General features: G+C 38.5%; 1 protein-coding gene across 8 annotated transcripts in view; it reads right to left on the bottom strand.

Annotated features, from left to right (window-relative positions):
* LOC127427794 (plasma membrane calcium-transporting ATPase 3-like) overlaps positions 1-19,462 on the bottom strand; it is a 124,758-nt gene that overhangs the window by 66,971 nt on the left and 38,325 nt on the right. For all 8 annotated transcript variants that reach the window (XR_007894976.1, XM_051675576.1, XM_051675570.1 and 5 more), the window contains exon 2: positions 5,145-5,446. Coding sequence is in view for 7 of the 8 variants with exons in the window: in XM_051675576.1 (XP_051531536.1) it covers positions 5,145-5,340 (196 nt within the window). In the remaining variant the exon portion in view is untranslated. The remainder of the gene's footprint in view (positions 1-5,144; positions 5,447-19,462) is intronic.

Here is a 19,462-nt window from a genome sequence, read left to right as displayed (position 1 = left end):
ATCACTGGTTCTTGCGCATCTCGTGACCAAATGATTTTATTTGATAGAAATTTAGAGTGAACTAGTGCTGCAACAAACGATTATTTTGTTAATCGACTAATCTAATGATTATTAGACTATTCGGGCGATTATTGCAACTAGGGATGCACCTATACCGATACTGGTATCGGAATCGGGTCCAATACCGCGCTCATGGACTGGTACTCGTACTCGTAAAAAAGCTCCGATACCAAAAACCGATACCATCTGACGTGCAAATGCCATTACGTAAACATTCAGAACACAGATTAAAATCACATCATGTCGTAGTGAGATTATTTAACAGCAAAAGCTGCAATTTAATGAGATAAATAGATAGTTTGCACGTGCAGCATTTTAAATGTGAGTGCTTGTGAATGTGTGACACAAACTGCTCATACCTTTAAGAGATCCTTAGCTCATACATGGAAAACACTATTATGAGCATCGCATACTCTGTAGTAGATGACAGCAGGCAGAGTGCTAATTCACTTTTTAGCACGAGTAATATACAGACTACATATTTATTTATTTAAATAGTAGCCTTTTGTGGTTTAATAATCACTTTGAGTTATGTAGTGACTGGCTTTTCCGGATTGGGAATCTGCCATCATAACGTCAAAGCTCCTTGGTCTAACAACACAGAAACACTTCAAAATAAAAGCTCTGCCAAAATAAAAGCTCAATTTAAATAAATAAAAAAAATACAACAGAAATAGATCACTACTGTATAGTTATGTAATATTCACTGTTATACTACTACTAATAATAATAATAATAAATCAATAGTAACTATTATATTTAAGCAATATCCCACATCTGTGATGCTATGTTATGTAGCACTTGTGCTGTGAGGTTCTGTATAAAATCATTTAATCTGATAAAAAATAATACAATTTCATGTTGAAAATTAATTGTTATACTTTCATTTGATTAAAGTTTTAATTTATTTATTTAAACACAATTTTCATGATAAAATTGAAATAAACTGCTGATATTGAGTTCAGAAAAAAAAAAGAACAGGTATCGGACTCGGTATTAGAGAGCACTAAAAAAAAAAGTATCGGTACTCGTAATTGTTCTCAAAAAAATGGTATCGGGACATCCCTAATTGCAATGATTAATCATTAGCTCTTAATTGACTATTCAGCTTGTGCCTTGACTTAAAAGGTTGTATTAAACATGCTTACTAACTTACTAACATCTTTTAAAATACCTCTAAATAACATTCACTGAATTAAAGGGGGAAAATACTTTAATTCAGTAAAAAAATCACTGCAAAAAATTATATTATTATCAAGTATTTTGTATTGTTTTCCATATAAAATGATCTAGAACTGCTTAAAACAAGATACATTTACTTAGGAAGCAACATATAAGATATTTAGACTTGCTTTCAGAGAATGTATCTTTTTTTTTTTTTTTTTTTTTTTTTTTTGCTGTGATTAACAGTTTTTTATTGATACATATGTTAAACAACCCCAACCTACCCAAACCCCACCCTGGCTCCCAAAAACACCAGATATTTGCTCCATTTCCCCACAAACAAGTCAAAATTCCCCAGTCTTCTAGATGACCCTTCCTCAAAAGCCACCACCCTCCCCATCTCCGAGCACCACTCCTGAAATGGGAGCGCACCAGCCAACTTCCATCCCCTTAAAACTATTTGTCTGGTGATCATGATGCTGGTTAGGACCCAACTCTTTATGTGCCTATTCTCCATATCGATGACCACCCCATCGCCCAAAACACAGAGTCCGGGGCAAAACAAAATTTGAATGCCCAATACATCACACACAAAACTCTGAACCTTCAACCAAAGGTTGACATTACCATCAGGTGGGTATGTCTTTAAGACCAAGCTTATACAATCTAGAGGGGGTCCAAAAGAATCAATGTAAAATCTTGAATTACATAAGGTGCACTTTATAAAGATATCAAAATGCTTTTCGATCACATCTAATTTTCTACAACTCATGTTGCCTGGAGTTTTTGGTCTACTGAAATTTCTTGGAAAGATACTTTTCAATGTTAAGTCAGCAGAACAATCCATAAACAACAGTACAACCTATTGAAGAGACTATCTATTCATAGTCTGAAGAGACTATATCTATTCATCACAGCCTCATTGTCATTCCCGTTGAAAATCAAAGACGGCACTGTTGTGAATAAGTTCCACTGTAATAAAATCAGCGGTGACAACATTTTATAAAATACATCCTTTTGTGTTCCACAGAAGAAAGTCATATGGGTTTGTAATGATATGAGGGTGAGAAAATACTGAAAGAATTTTCATTTTTGGGTGAACTATTGCTTTAATAATAGTATACAGTCAATGGGTTGCAGAAGATAAACTACAATTGCCCTAATGAGGACACAGCTGATCTACAATTTATCTCTACAAGTGAATCCTTAACCCTTTCAGGGGATAGAATTTCTTTCAAACATTCTATTTTATTGACATGAATGTGTAACAAACCATCACACTATAATCCACACTGGTTGAAGTCAGGGTTCACCTGCTGAAATATCAGAATTCTTTTGGAAATATTGGCGTATGTGCTCCAAAACTTTGAGCCGTGGTGGTCGAGCTTGAATCTGGCTAGTGACTTTTCCTAAAAGTGGCCAAACATGTTATTTATAGACATTAAGCTTATACAGTTGTAGTCAGAAGTTTACATGCACCTTAGTCAAATACATTTAAACTCAGTTTTTCACAAATCCTGACATTTAATCGTAGAAAACATTACCAGTCTTAGGTCAGTTAGATCACAACTTTATTTTAAGAATGTGAAATTTCTTTCATCACATTCCCAGTGGGTCAGAAGTTTACATACACTTTGTTAGTATCTGGTAGCATTGCCTTTAAATTGCTTAACTTGGGTCAAACATTTTAGGTAGCCTTCCACAAGTTTCTCACAATAAGTTGCTGAAATTTTGGCCCATTCCTCCAGACAGAACTGGTGTAACTGAGTCAGGTTTGTAGGCCTCCTTGCACGCACACGATTTTTCCATTCTGCCCACAAATTTTCTATCGAATTGAGGTCAGGTCTTTGTGATGGCCACTCCAATACCTTGACTTTGTTTTCCTAAAGCCATTTTGCCACAACTTTGGAGGTATGCTTGGGGTCATTGTCCATTTGGAAGACCCATTTGCGACCAAGCTTTAACTTCCTGGCTGATGTCTTGAGATGTTGCTTCAATATATCCACATAATTTTCCTTCCTCATGATGCCATCTATTTTGTGAAGTGCACCAGTCCCTCCTGCAGCAAAGCACCCCCACAATATGATGCTGCCACCCCCATGCTTCACGGTTGGGATGATGTTCTTTGGCTTGCAAGCCTCACCCTTTTTCCTCCAAACATAACAATGGTCATTATAGCCAAACAGTTCAATTTTTGTTTCATCAGACCAGATGACATCTTTGTCTCCATGTGCACTTGCAAACTGTAGTCTGGCTTTTTTATGTCGGTTTTGGAGCAGTGGCTTCTTCCTTGCTGAGCATTCTTTCAGGTTATGTCGATATAGGACTCGTTTTACTGTGGATATAGATACTTGTCTACCTGTTTCCTCCAGCATTTTCACATGGTCCTTTGCTGTTGTTCTGGAAGTGATTCGCACTTTTCGCACCAAACTACGTTCATCTCTAGGAGACAGAATGCATCTCCTTTCTGAGCGGTATGATGGCTGCATGGTCCTATGGTGTTTATACTTGCGTACTATTGTTTGTACAGATGAACGTGGCATTTGGAAATTGCTCCCAAGGATGAACCAGACTTGCAGATGTCCAGATTTTTTTTTTTCCCTGAGGTCTTGGCTGATTTATTTTGATTTTACAATGATGTCAAGCAAAGAGGCACTGAGTTTGAAGGTAGGCCTTAAAATACTTCCACAGGTACACCTCCAATTCAGTACACCTCCTATCAGAAGCTAATTGGCCAACTGTCTAAAAGCTAGACAGCTTGAAATTTTCCAAGCTGCTTAAAGGCACAGTTAACTTAGTGTATGTATACTTCTGACCCACTGGAATTGTGATATAGTGATTTAAAAGTGAAACAATCTGTCTGTAAACAATTGTTGGAAAAATTACTCACGTCATGCACAAAGTAGATGTCCTAAACGACTTGCCAAAACTATAGTTTGCTAATATTAAATGTGTGGAGTGGTTAAAAAAATTTGTTTTAATGACTTCAACCTAAGTGTATGTAAACTAAATGCCAGTTCACACTATCCCAACAAACACCAACAAATGGCAACAAACGGCAACAAACACCAACATGCACCACTCTGTCAGATCAGTGTGATCACCCCGTTGGTGTTTGTTGGCGTCTGTTTTCACCGATTCAACATGTGTTTGCCGGGTCTTGGAATGTTTGAGCAGTGTGGTATGATTTTCCAACAAACTCTGACATAATCTGACTTCATCACGAACCGTTGTCATGACAACTTTAGAATGTTGGAAATGTTGGTGTCTATTGCCTTTTGTTGGGGCAGTTACATTTTTTGGAATGCTCTTAAGGCCATTAAGAGCATTCCAAAAAAGTTTACAAAATGCTTAAATTAGGAAAAGGGGACACTGTCGGTTCAATTATCAAGAGGTGTAAACTACATCCAACCACCAAAATATTGCCTAGAAAAAGACGTCCCTCAAGGCTCTCTGCACAAATGAGTAGACTGGAATGAAAAACCACAGAGACGCCAGCAATCACAGAGCGAGTGAAGGTGCCAGTCAACCATCTCAGGAGCTCTACATAACATTGGCATGTATTAGCCTAGAGGATGGTACTACAGAAGTCACTGCTCAAAAACAACCATGTGAAAGCCTGTCTAAAGTTTTCTTCAAAAAGCATATGTGACCTAATTGTTATGTGAGATAGGATAGAGCTTGTGCAGCATCAAATGTGGAAATCCTTTTTTTTAGCTAAATATTAAGCTAAAGCTTTCATAGCTGTAAAAGATTCATAAATATAAAAATGTGGAAAACTGAAATATGTAAGCAACTAAAAAAAACGTTTTTGTGTAAACCATTTCTTTAGTATAAGTGTCTGAGTGCTTTGCACAGTGCACCAGTGCTTCCTGCATAGCACAGCACTGTGTCAAGTGCAGATATTCATTGCCTCTTACCCTCAATTGGTGAAGTCTTGAGCCTGCGGCAGATCCCTTGCACGTCTCCGTAGCATTCTGCAATCTTGCTGACTGCTTCGCCACTTCGGAGCTCCATCAGATCACGGAGCTGCATCATCGTGATGCCAAAGTCCCCATCTTGGTCGATCTCAGTGACCGAGTTCCCTGGCGGGTGGTCTGCAGTGTTGTTAGCCATTTTGACTTGCTAAATGCTAGTCACGCCTCAGGACTCCGTCGGCTTGTAAACTTAAGACTGGGAGTTGAAGGAATGCTTGCACTGCAAAAGATGCACCACGGAGAAACTGGAAAAAAGGGAGAAACAGACAGGCTTTAAATTATTTTGCAAATCAACGGAAACTGACCTCATTTCTAACATTTTGTGACAGCACAGAATATATTCTGTCAGGAAATGTTGACACCATCTAAATTGCTGGGAAAACTTGTAGTTCTGAATGACGCATCATGTTGAGAAAACAGTGGGTTGGGGATTAAACAAACGTTACGAAACAGTGCCATCTCTTTAATGAATCTTTCACAAACGTTCACATTGCAGTTTTGCAAAGAACTAACAACTTCCTTGTGCACTCGAATATACAGATGCAGGATTTGCACATCTAATGGGAATCTCTATCTCAGACCCAGATTCTATCCATCAAAGTCATACAAATAACCTCTGAGGAATCTGCAGTTTGGGAGCAAATTAAAGTGTTTGTTGTTTTGTTACCAGTCTCCAAGCACACAGAGGAGGGTGGGATGGGAAATCGAGAGAGAGAAAAAGAGAGAGCAAGGGTACTGGTGTCAGAATAATCTGGCGGCAAAAAAATCCAGCCCATATCATAGATAAGGGGCCTGTGTTAATGTGAGATAGGCGAGGTTCCAGCTCCATCGGGTTTTCTTATGCGCATCGAATACGTAAAATGGAGGTCACACTTTGATGTGTGCTTGCACTAATCCAAGATGAAATTTTGGACTGGGAATCATCTATGAGCACTACGGACAATTTATCTCTATCACACATGTACAGTCAGTGATAGTAGCCATGAAAGCCAACCACAGGATGGTGGAAAGCCCTGAGGTGGACTTTAACCCAGATTGGATTACTGTCCACTCCTCTAATGTTTTAGCTCTAGTGTGGCTCAAGCTTCAGCTTCAGCCAGTGTACAGTACATTGCATTGTCTCAGGGAGGAGAGATCAGGCCAGGGTAGTTTCATTCCGAGCAAAGTGACCCGATTCTTGAATCACGCCTTGTATTTAAACTACATGAATGTCAAAACTGCAGAGGTCAATGACTTTTCATCTCTCTTTAATTATATTGGCCCTGCAGAAAAGGGAATGATCTTAGTTTCAGGAGTCTTAAGTGAGGCCTGACTTTAAAAAAAAACATATTTTCATTGTTCTGTTTTTCTCATGATCTGAAAGTGGATGCTTAAATGTTTGAAATTAGTTTTGTAGACAAAAATATAATTGTGCCACCATATTAATTTATTTCATTATAAAACTGGTGGACAGCTACTCTGAAGATGCTAAAATATAACACAGTTTTGATTTATTTTGGATTTTGTTTAGTCACAACATAATTCCCATAGTTCCATTTATGTTATTCCATAGTTTTGATGACTTTACTATTATTCTAAAATGTGAAAAAAATTATAATAAAGAATGAGTAAGTGTTTTTTGACCAGTAGTGTATGTGTGTGTCTTTGAGTCTACCACATTAGCCAGAGTACAGCTTATTGAGTTTAGTTCTAACATTAGTATTAAAGTAACAGATGTCTGTAAATTATGAAATGTGTAAATGCCACAAGAACATGTTCTACAGTGTTTCCAAACAAATGTCATCCGTTGCCCAAGGCATTCAGAGAGGCCATTATGAAGCCTTCAGATTAGCAGAGCACAAAAATGTTTGAGTGCTAATGTGTAGGGAAAAAAAACAAATCTTTTGTCTCATGCCATGTTGAAGAGAACCTGCCCAAATGGTGGAAGGGAACTAGATTTTGTGTCTACACTTGGCAAAACTCACCACAACAATGCTAGGATGTAGTTGGTGGTTGCCAGGGCAGTTGCTAACTTATTCTGAGTGTTTGTTAGCATGTTGCTAAGCAGTTGCTAAGGTGTTCTGGGAGGTTGGTCAAAAGAGCCTTTCCAGTTTAATGCGGGATCTTTTCACCCAATTCATCACCTGGCAAGCAAAAATCCTTGGAAGTCAGAAGTCAAATAACTTAGAAAAGTAGCAGCACACCTGTCCTCAACAAGCCGTAAAACTTTAGGTATCAAATGTCATGTCCCTAGCACAAACAGTACAGGACGGGTTGCACACCAAAGTTTAATACTTGGGGTTAGGGGTTTGTACAAAACCCTAAGTATGTGCAATAGTAACAGTGATGCTTGTCTTGGTAAACACCACTAATGAGGAAGACATTGGTAACACTGTGATTAACATATCAGCACTACAATTAGCTGCAACGCTGTTTGACCCAGGGTGAAAAATGCTGTTAAACGACACTTGTGTATTCAAGAGGATGAATCAAAGCATTTTTTTTTTTTTTTGGCAGAAAGCGACAAAAGTAGGAACATACGTTGGAACTATGGCTGCAACTAAAAATTATTTTGATAATCGATTAATTTTCGATTAACTGATCTATCGGATAACAACATTTTATTTCCTGTATTTTATTCAAATGTGATAAAAAAAAAAAAAAAAATTCAAAAAAAAAAAAAACAGAAATGATAAAGGGCATAAGGATTTGGTTTTATTTATTGTATTCATGATTCTATACTCTTACATAACTTTAAACAAAGCCTGAATCATGAAAAGTTCCATTTGAATTTTTAGTTATTATTATTATTATTATAATCATCATTACTTTCAGGACATATGCAAAATAGTTCCTTTCCTTTAATTGTAAAACTTAAAAAGTACTGTTCATTAAAGTGTAAAATGATTCATCAGGGATGGAGTGGGACAAAAAAATCAGCCCAGCAGGGGGCAATGGTGACACCAGGAAATAAATGCAGTATTAATAATTCTGCCAAGCTAAAATATACATAATTACGTTAGATACATATGCTTGTACTGTCACTAATTACATACAGTTGAAGTATTTTAAATTAATATTGTATGTTTTCAAATAGTATCGTCACTGATTGCATGTTTCTAAAGTATTCTTTTCAAAAATACATTTTTAATAGTGTATGCTTATCCAGTAAAATAATGTTTGCCACAATATACATTTACTGGTGAAATCATACAATACATTTGTCATTATCATGATGACTATCAAATATCAGGACCCTTAGTATTATTATACATCATATTCAGCATGATATACAGTTTAATATAGTACAATCATCTGTAAATGCAGTGGAGATTCACTCTCACAATGAAAAGTCTGATCCCGGTCATTGCATTACATGTGCTTACATGTAGGGATGCACCAATACCACTTTTTCTCTTCCGATCCGATTCAGATATTGGAAATCTCAGTATTTGCCAAAACCGATCCAGATCCGATATCAGTGTTATTGTTTTTTTGCATAATCAGTTTAGAATATCTTTACATTATTGTGTGGAACTAATTGGGTGTGCTCTTTAATATGTAAAGAAACACAAACCTCTAATTGCACATTATTTCAATATAAATGTATAGCTTATTAAGAAAAACTTTATTGTTAACAAGTATACTGGATAATGCAGCAGCAAAATTAACAGTTATTCCAGTACAAGTCATCAGTAGAAAAGAAGCCTTTGTTTTTTTTTTGCAAAATGTTCTCAACGTGTATCTGGACTTTAAAGGATTCAGATCTCTTTTTTGTTCAATTTAGTTGTAAGATATCAGCTCACTTTTCATTCACACAGTTATTTTTTGGAACCCATTCAACTTAAATATTATTATAATTTGTAAACAAATGATAATAATAACAATAATATATTATAAAAGTAATATATGGTAATATATCTCAATCGTGCACCTTTATCTTTAAAACTCTTGGGCTTTTATTTTGACATTCTGAACTCTCCAGGAAGTCCTGTATGTGTCTGTTTGTAGGCAAGGTAAAAAAAAAATTAAAAAAAAAAAAGCACCCCCAGTGCTGTTCTAAATGCATATTATAAGTGAACCGAACTATTGAGCATCTACATCTGAGATGTTGTTCGTGAGTAGCACTCAAATGTTGCGCAGTGCGTGAAGGCTAAAAATAACCGCGAGTGTGTGTCTAAACAGAGCAGCGCCATTAAATAACGCGCTGGAGCTGCGCTTGCATTTTATATATTTACTTAAAAAACACAGCCTTTTGTGATTCAAAGAGCTATTGCACGTCTTCAAGTGGCTTTGAATAAAATGCACGTCATATTAACTACTTTAATTGTGTTTTTATGGTTCTTTTATGTCATTTTTTTGAGCTTGACAGTAAAGAACATGACTAACACACAGTATCGGATTTGGATCGGGCTCGTCGGACCGATACCCGATCCATTTAAAAACGTCAGTATCGGAGCCGATACCGATCCAGGTATCGCATCGGTGCATCCCTACTTACATGATGAGAATACAATCTAAAACACTTAAAAAACCGGCACACTTTGACCTTTGAGACATCAATGTGACATCCATGAAAGCTGCATGATTGATTAAATCGAAACTGAAATCGAGATATGTTGTTACTTCATACTCATACTTCTCATCATACTTCTTTGAGTAGCTGTAATTTAAGCAATCAAGTGTAACCTTGTAAGGCAGTGCCAAACCCGCACTCTAATGCAAATCATTCCACCCTTTATTGCTTCAGTGATGCTAGTGAGTTTCAAGAATCTCTTCGCATCTCGTAACAAACAAAACGAAAAGACTACTACCCTTTCACCAAGGGCATACTTCCAAACAAATTTAAAAAGACCTTTAATATGAAGGCCTCATGGTTGCACTGAATGACACCTAAGAATGGTGCAATTTATCACCAAGTCTCTGCAGTTCATTTAAAGTGCACCTATTATGATTTTTAAACTTGCCTAATTTTGTTTTAAAGGTCTCATACAATAGATTTACATGCATCCAAGATCAAAAAACACTTTTTATTTTGCTCATAATTTAAATTGCAGCATTACATTTTTTCCCAGTGTCAAAAATGACTCCTTCAATGATCCGTTCTAAAGGATTAATTCTAAACTCCTCCTTTCAGAGAGCCTACACTGCTCTGATTGGTCAGATGTCCCAGTCTGTTGTGATTGGTCTACCACTTACAGCGCGTGTCGGAAAGGAAACGGCCACTACCATATCCGAGTTTCAGCTCCGTCTGAAAAAATTTCTATTTTACCTTACCAATTTGAGCCCGAGTCCGATAGTGATACATCGGAAGATCAACCCAAACCACCATCGCAAGCACGACGAGAACAGGACATTTCTCTGTGGTAAGTTTATATGTAGTTTGACAAAAACGTGAGTTAGCCGGTTAACAGAGGCTAACAGGCTAACAGCGTGCACTGGCTGTACATGTAAACAGACCAGAGGCGGGTTTTTTGTTACCAAATTACGCAAGTTAGTACAAGAAGTAAGTCTGGAATTACTAACAACTCGTTTCAGGTGTTCAGAATCGGTTCTTTCATTTGGGTGTCAATAACTCCATATTTCGTGCACTTTGATTTTTGAAACTTTGCAGACTTTTTTTACATTCACAAACAGCTATATAACACACTACATGAAAGGTAATATTTGGAAAACCATAATAGGTGCTCTTTAATAAATCATGTTAAATGCAATGAGCTTTCCTACAATGTGTTTAGAGGATGAGCTCAGCCAAAAGATCCATTTGCATTTAACAAAATGAAACGCAAACATCTGTAGCCTGGTGTAACAAGTACAACAGGCACAACATATAAACCAGCATTTTCACTTTGGGTGCAGATGCAGTGAACGTGCAACCAAAAGGCTACTCAAACTACAATACAATCTTATAAGGTCCAAAGTTTGCTAGCTGTCACAAGTTTAAATGTTTAAAAATGTGGATAGTTTAAAAATGTGGAAAAAAGGCCTTTTAAGGGCCTCTTCATGGTATAACACCATCTATTTATACGTATATATTTTTTTTCTAACTTATAACTGTTTGTATGCTGCAAAATCACCCCTAAGATATTTCATCATCGTTGATTACCCAAGCACTCACAATTCAATTATCACAACACGCTCTTCTAATTTTTACCAATGCGCCTTTGGCACAAATTGCACACAAGGAGATGCTGGAAAGCCTATGGAGAATGCACGACTTCAAAAGCAGACAAAAGTGTCAGATGCAGTGACAGCAGGTCAAGGGAGGAGTTTTGGTGACCACATGCCCAACAATTTTTTTTATTTTTGTATGCATTTACCATTAGAGCAGCCTATGACCTCACACGAAGTTGTAAACGTCTGGCTGCAAAGACGGTATTCTGGTAGGATAATGCTATATGGCATAGAATAACCCTTGCTGTAGTGAAAAAGTTAAAGCCAATAAGAAGTTCATCTGTAAAATGAGGCACAGTCAGAAAGTCCAAATGAATTATACAGCTCAGAGAAAATGTAAGAGGTTCAAAATGTAGCAGAGATACCCAACAAGGGCCGGACTGGAGCAAAATGTTCAGTCTCACATTCATCCAGGCCACCCCATAGCCCACAACAAATTTTAAACGACAAACAACAATAAAGTATTTTTTTATAAAGTATAAAGTAAAGTATAATTTACATTAAGAATAATAAAGAATGTTTGGAAAGTTGGGGAAATTAACCGGTTCTTCCGATGGCCAATTTGGGCCTGTATCCAACAAGTGAGATGTCAAAAGTACCATACTAAAGTACAACACACACACACACACACAAAAAAAAAAATAAAAAAAAATAAAAACATATAACACTCTCAATCTTTCTGCAGTTTCAGTAGAACAGAGATAAACAAAAATATATATATACAGTATATATATAAATATTTTAAAAAGCTAGTTTAACCCTCAAGGGGTCGACAGACGTGCCGGCGCGTCCTGCTGTATTTTTTCCTCATAACAGTGGAAACAACTTAAAATACTCCGTCATTTTTGGGCATACAGATAAGTGTAAGACATCATTAGAAACTATAAAGGGTCCACTTTTATTTGTGTACACTCACAATAACAACAAAACCGTGTGCTTTTGTAAGATAAAGAAAATAAACAGGGTGCGCTTTCAGCCGTCTCTGCGAGCATCTTTCTGAAACATGTCACAAAAATGAACTGAATCTCCACAAATATTTATCACGCAAACATGAAACATATGTCTAAAGAAAGCTTAAAATGTTTACTTTTAAATAAAACAATTCAAATTTAAAACAAATATTCTCCTGCAATGTAATCTGTATGAAACAAAGCAATGTACAGTTTCTGCTGGCTCAGCTAATTATCGCTAATGTGATCACACCCACCAGCAGAGCGCGCTATTCATACGGTAATGTGCTGAGACGATCTATGCAAATGGTAAACGCCCCCAACAGTGCCTTAAAAAACATCAAGTTCATTCACTTTCCTGCGCGTTTGGAAGATGGCATGCTACACAGGTGAGGAAGCTCCTGGATAGTGACGAAGAGTTCACAGTTTCCTCAGAAGAAGAGCGGAAATCCGATGAGGAATGTTTGCATTTTGAGAGCGACTTGATCCAGCTGAGGATACAATTTCGGATGAGTAAGTCTTTACTAACATTAGTTGACATGCTATTTCATATAAACATGTACATATTTTACTAGTTGGACTATTTCCAGACTTGCCAGCCAGTATTCAATGTATTGAAATTTGAATTATATCCTAATAGGCAAGTTTTAGTTACATTTAAATGTTGGTTCGGCTAAAGCAGGTATTTAAATTGTATGCTGTATGATATGATATGTAATATGATATAAAAATAATATGAATGTTTAGATTATATTTTAACCAGTGTTTACTCTGCCTCATTATCATCAACGAAGCTTGTGCTTGCAAATATCTGTTTGGGTGTAAATGTGTAAAATGTGCTGTAAATATGCCCACATTAGAAAATCTGCATATTAGAATGATTTCTGAAGGATCATGTGACACTGAAGACTGCAGTAATGATGCTGAAAATTCAGCTTTGATCACAGGAATAAATTGCATTTTACAATGTATTCAAATAGAAAAGTTGTTTTAAATTGTAAAAATATTTCACAATATCACTGTTTTTGCTGTATTTTGGATCAAATAAATACAGCCTTGGTGAGCAGAAGAGACTTCTTTTAAAAACATTAAAAAATCTTACAGATCTAAAACTTTTAAATGGTAGTGTAGGTCTAAAGTAGGTTAAAGTCTTTATGTAAAGAAAATGTATAGTCAGGTTACTTCTTTTAACTTAAACTACAAACAATACATTCAATCATTAAGTCTCCTCACATTCATTCTCTCTCAGGGGAGGGGTCTTTGTCTCCTCAGGTGTGGATCACATCAATATTCATGATCATCCACGCCTCCTCACATATGGCCTTTCTAACACTAACAGTGTCTTACAAAAGTTAAATGACTATATTGTTTTGTATGAATGAGTGATCAGGATGGTTTTCACATAATTTTTGTAGCAAAAACTCTAGGCTACAAGATCCAGTTCTCAAAGGTATTGTGAACAAATGTTTAGTATGTGTTATATGGTCTTATTTCAGTGACTTAAAATTTTTGTTTTTTTAAAAAAAACACGCATAAACATTATTTTCTCAAAAATACAAACATGTACACACATGTTGTTCACATATTATTGTAGCCCAGTTTGTGCTGAATACAGTGTTATCAGACTTTAGCCATTAATATGTTTTTAAGCAACTGAAAAAAGCACAAATGTCAGAAGTTTACATACATTAAGTTAACTGTGCCTTTAAGCAGCTTGGAAAATTCCAGAAAATTATGTCAAGCCTTTAGACAATTAGCTTCTGATAGGAGGTGTACTGAATTGGAGGTGTACCATTGTATGTATTTTAAGGACTACCTTCAAACTCAGTGCCTCTTTGCTTGACATCACAGGAAAATTAAAATAAATTTGGACATCTGCAAGTCTGGTGCATCCTTGGGAGCAAGTTTCAAATGCCTGAAGGTACCACGTTCATCTGTACAAACAATAGTACGCAAGTATAAACACCATGGGACCACACAGCCATCATACCACTCAGGAAGGAGATGCATTCTGTCTCCTAGAGATGAACGTAGTTTGGGGCGAAAAGTGCAAATCAATCACAGAACAACAGCAAAGGAACTTTTGAAGATGCTGGAGGAAACAAGTAGACAAGTATCTATATCCACAGTAAAATGAGTCCTATATCGACATAACCTGAAAGAATGCTCAGCAAGGAAGAAGCCACTGCTCCAAAACCACCATAAAAAAGCCAGACTACAGTTTGCAAGTGCACATGGGGACTTTTTAGGGAAATTTCGTCTGGTCTAATGAAACAAAACTTTTACTGTTTGGCCATAATGACCATTGTTATGTTTGGAGGAAAAAGGGTGAGGCTTGCAAGCTGAAGAACACCATCCCAACCATGAAGCATGGGGGTGGCAGCATCATGTTGTCAGGGTGCTTTGCTGCAGGAGGGACTGGTGCACTTCACAAAATAGATGGCATCATGAGAAAGGAAAATTATGTAGATATACTGAAGCAACATCTCAAGACATCAGCCAGGAAGTTAAAGTTCGTCGCAAATGGGTCTTCCAAATAGACAATGACCCCAAGCATACCTCCAAAGTTGTGACAAAATGGCTTAAGGACAACAAAGTCAAGGTATTGGAGTGGCCATCACAAAGCCCTGACCTCAATTCGATAGAAAATTTGTAGGCAGAACTAAAACAGCATGTGCGAGCAAGGAGAGCTTCAAACCTGACTCAGTTACACCAGTTCTGTCTGGAGGAATGGGCCACAATTCCTGCAACTTATTGTGAGAAGCTTGTGGAAGGCTACCCAAAAAGTTTGACCCAAGTTAAGCAATTTAAAGGCAATGCTACCAAATACTAACAAAGAGTGTGTAAACTTCTGACCCACTGGGAATGTGCTGAAAGAAATAAAAGCTGAAATAAATAATTCTCTCTACTATTATTTTGACATTTCACATTCTTAAAATAGTCATCCTAACTGACCTAAGACAGGAAATGTTATATATATATATATATATATACACACACACACATATACATATACAATACCGGTCAAAAGTTTTGAAACACTTGACTGAAATGTTTCTCATGATCTTAAAAATCTTTTGATCTGAAGGTGTATGCTTAAATGTTTGAAATTAGTTTTGTAGACAAAGATATAATTGTGCCACCATATTCATTTATTTCATTATAAAACTAAAATTTAATTAAAAAAGAAAAAAGTTTTGAAATTGATGACTTGGACAAAATAATAAAGAAAAGCAGCCAATAAGTGCCCAACATAGAAGGGAACTCCAATACTGTTTAAAAAGCATCCCAGGGTGATACCTCAAAAGTTTGTTGAGAAAATGTCAAGAGTACATGTCTGCAAATTCTTGGCAAAGGGTGACTACTTTGAAGATGCTAAAATGTAACACAGTTTTGATTTATTTTGGATTTTGTTTAGTCACAACATAATTCCCATAGTTCCATTTATGTTATTCCATAGTTTTGATGACTTTACTATTATTCTAAAATGTGAAGAAAAAAAATATAATAAAAATCAGTAAGTGTTTCAAAACTTTTGACCGGTAGTGTATATATAAACTCAGCAAAAAAAGAAAAGAAATGTCTTCTCTCATTCAACTGCTTTTATTTTCAGCAAACTTAACCAGATTTGCCAGTTCTTGCTGTGAGATGTTACCCCACTCTTCTACCAAGGCACTTGCAAGTTCCCGGACATTTCTCGGGGGAATGGCCCTAGCCCTCACCCTCCGATCCAACAGGTCCCAGACGTGCTCAATGGGATTGAGATCTGGGCTCTTCGCTGGCCACATCTGCAGTCCTCATGCCTCCATGCAGCATGCCTAAGGCACATTCATGCAGATGAGCAGGGACCCTGGGCATCTTTCTTTTGGAGTCAGTAGAAAGTTTTCTTAGGGTTACTCTGTTTGGCCTGAACAAAATTTGGCTTTTCATAAATATGCCAAAATATCTGATAAAAAAATAAATAAAAAAAACCTTGACACAGTCATGATGGTACTCTATGTTTTATGGTTCTTGTCACTTGACAGAATGGCCAAAGACCTCCAAATGACTGTACATCGACAGACATAAAAAAAATTGTGTTGATGGAATATAAGAACACATCGTCTTTCTCAGTTTTCTGTTAAAGGGTTTAAACTGATCATACTGGACAAGTTCAGAACTACACTATTCTTTAAAATTATTATTCCAATATTTAATATGATAAAAGTATGAAACTGTAAAGAATTAATACAACAACACACCAGGGGAGAGAAAAAGTGGGTGGGAACATCCGGGTAAAGAAAGGGAGGGAGAAAATAAGAGAGTGGCATTGCTCTGAGATTGAAGCGTATGAGCAGTCACTGGTAGGCAGCAGATGTAAATCATGGCCACATCTGTTTCCTCCGCTGTCCTAAAACAGTGAAAGCCCCATATCCTCCACTCAACTGGGGCTCTGTAGCACCACAAACCCTCTGCTACCTCTACCTCCTTCATTCTTCCTTTTTTCCTCTCTCTCTCCACCCGCTCACTCATTTTTACTAGGGTGACTCAGTCTACATTTGTAACTAAAAAGTTCCAGTCTAAAACATGCAAGTTAGTATGCATCTAAAATGAGTAAACATCTCAATTCCCCGCAGATAAGGCACTTTCATGCTGCCAACTGCCTTTATGTATCCTTCCTGTGTTGAAATGTCTGCGAATAAGTTAGTGACTGTCTGGCAGCCATTTCCAAAAACCAAATAATGCTTGTTTTATCATTTTAGACAGAGTGACAGAGTTTTTCTGCCTTTCAACAGGAAGCTGATACAATTTGTAAGCTACGTAATTTACTTATCAAAGTGTGTGGCAAGAAGTTTGTTTTTTTTTTCTTCTTTTTTTTTATACAAAATATGACTTTCCCCTCTGCAGGTAGATGCAACGAACCAAAGTAGGCCAGTTTAACCCACCAAAGCCAGTGGGGGAAAATCAAACAGTCTGATGTACTCCCAATAATTAAAGGCGGAGCACCAAATGGAGGCAGCTATTAAATTACACCTGAAAGGTCTTTGTCCAATAAAGTTCAATTCAGGTGAGGCTGAGATGAATACATGGAGACGGAAGCAGTTTACAGGAAGTATGTTAAAGGAGAATTATTTATTTTAGAGCATCAGCTTTATTTGTAATATGCAAAACATCCATTCCAGGCAAATGGCTTGAAGGGCTCACAGAAACCAACCAGTTCCCTAGGGAGAGCAAGACAAATGGTGTGCAAACAAATGTCATGGTTACTTGTATAACCTCCGTTCCCTGATGGAGGGAACGAGACGTTGTGTCGATGTAGTGACACTAAGGGTCACTCTTGGGAGCCCGAGACACCTCTGGTCTTTGATAAAAGGCCAATGAAAATTGGCGAGTGGTATTTGCATGCCACTCCCCCGGACATACGGGTATAAAAGGAGCTGGTATGCAACCACTCATTCAGGTTTTATGCTGAGGAGCCGATATAAGGTCCGGCCATTTCAGCGGGTAGTTCAGCGTTGTGGCAGGAGGGACACAACGTCTCGTTCCCTCCATCAGGGAACGGAGGTTACACAAGTAACCATGATGTTCCCTATCTGTCACTCACTCGACGTTGTGTCAATGTAGTGACACTAGGGGTCCCTATACGAAACGCCACAACTGGCTGAACTGTGTTACGTGAACTGGCGGTGTGTGGTGGGCAGACTACTGTGTGCCTCATAGCCAGCACACCAGGTCGACACGTAACCTCCCCCAACATAGTTATGAGTGTCGAACGGCCCTTTTTGGGGACAAGTCGACTACCCAAAAGATAGAGACAGGCTTAACCCAGTCGTGGCCTCTTTTCCCCTTCTTTTTTTCCACTCCCTAAAAAAGAAGGGGGATTATCCGACTGGGCCGCCAGGTCTAATCGGGGGGTGTCCCTCCCAAGGGGAAGACACCACGGAGACCACACCTCGCCCAAAGGGGGGGGGGGGGGGATATTTAAGTGGAAGAATACATCACATGGTCTTTCCAACCATGTGGAGAGTCTTCAAGGTAGATCCTGCCCAATGGGGGAGGAGTTACTACAAACATGGAGACTGGGGCAGAGGGGCTCTGCCCAAGGAAGACGCAGTTTGCCAACAGGGAAACAACTAGTGGAAGATATATATCACATGAGGTTAGCCTTACAGGGAACCATCACATGTGGAGCACCTACCCCAGAACAGGACTCTTAATTAGCACGTGTACTGGGCCGGCAGCGAGTCTCTCCGAATACTCGACTGCCACAGGGCTCGGAGGAAGTCAACCAGGGAACAAAGTTTGTGAACACTACTGGGAATTAATGGCACACGTCTTCAGCTCTAAGGGAGGTGGAAGGCGCTATGTGCAAGCGATACACCCGGCCAGCTATCCCGGGCTTATACGCTTGTTGCGTGCCACTACCTGGGACAAAACCGGTTCCACCCGGAGGTTGTAGAACCTTGCACAGGTGTTGGGTGTTGCCCAGCCCGCTGCTCCGCAAATATCTGTTAGAGAGGCACCCCTGGCCAGGGCCCAGGGAGCCGCTACACCCCTGGTAGAATGGGCTTGTAGCCCTACCGGGGGCGGCATGTCCTAGGCGACATATGCCATAGTTATGGCGTCAATGAGCCAGTGGGCGATCCTCTGACAGCGCTTCCTTTCTGCTGTGCACCAAAGCAGACAAAGAGCTGCTCAGAGATTCTAAAGCTCTGCGTGCGATCCAAATAGATGCGTAAAGCACGCACCGGACACAGCGACAACAGGGCTGGGTCTGCCTCCTCCTGGGGCAGCGCTTGCAGGTTCACCACCTGGTCCCTAAAGGTGTGGTGGGAACCTTGGGCACATAGCCCGGTCGGGGTCTCAGGATCACGTGAGAGTAACTTGGACCGAACTCCAGGCACGTTTCGCTGACAGAGAATGCTTGCAGGTCACCTACCCTCTTGATGGAAGTGAGCGCAGTCAGGAGGGCAGTCTTCAAGGAGAGTGCCTTAAGTTTGGCTGACTGCAAAGGCTCAAAGGGGGCTCTATGTAGACCCTGAAGAACTACAGAGAGGTCTGATGAGGGAACGAGGCGCGGTCTGGAGGGATTCAGCCTCCTGGCACCTCTTAGGAACCTGATGATCAGGTCGTGCTTCCCTAAGGACTTACCGTCGACTGCGTCATGGTGTGCTGCTA

The sequence above is a fragment of the Myxocyprinus asiaticus genome, chromosome 37 (genome assembly GCF_019703515.2).
Source record: "Myxocyprinus asiaticus isolate MX2 ecotype Aquarium Trade chromosome 37, UBuf_Myxa_2, whole genome shotgun sequence".
Lineage (NCBI taxonomy): Eukaryota > Metazoa > Chordata > Actinopteri > Cypriniformes > Catostomidae > Myxocyprinus > Myxocyprinus asiaticus.
The sequence above is the reverse complement of the archived record's forward strand: the minus strand, read 5'-3'. Positions and strand labels throughout refer to the sequence as shown.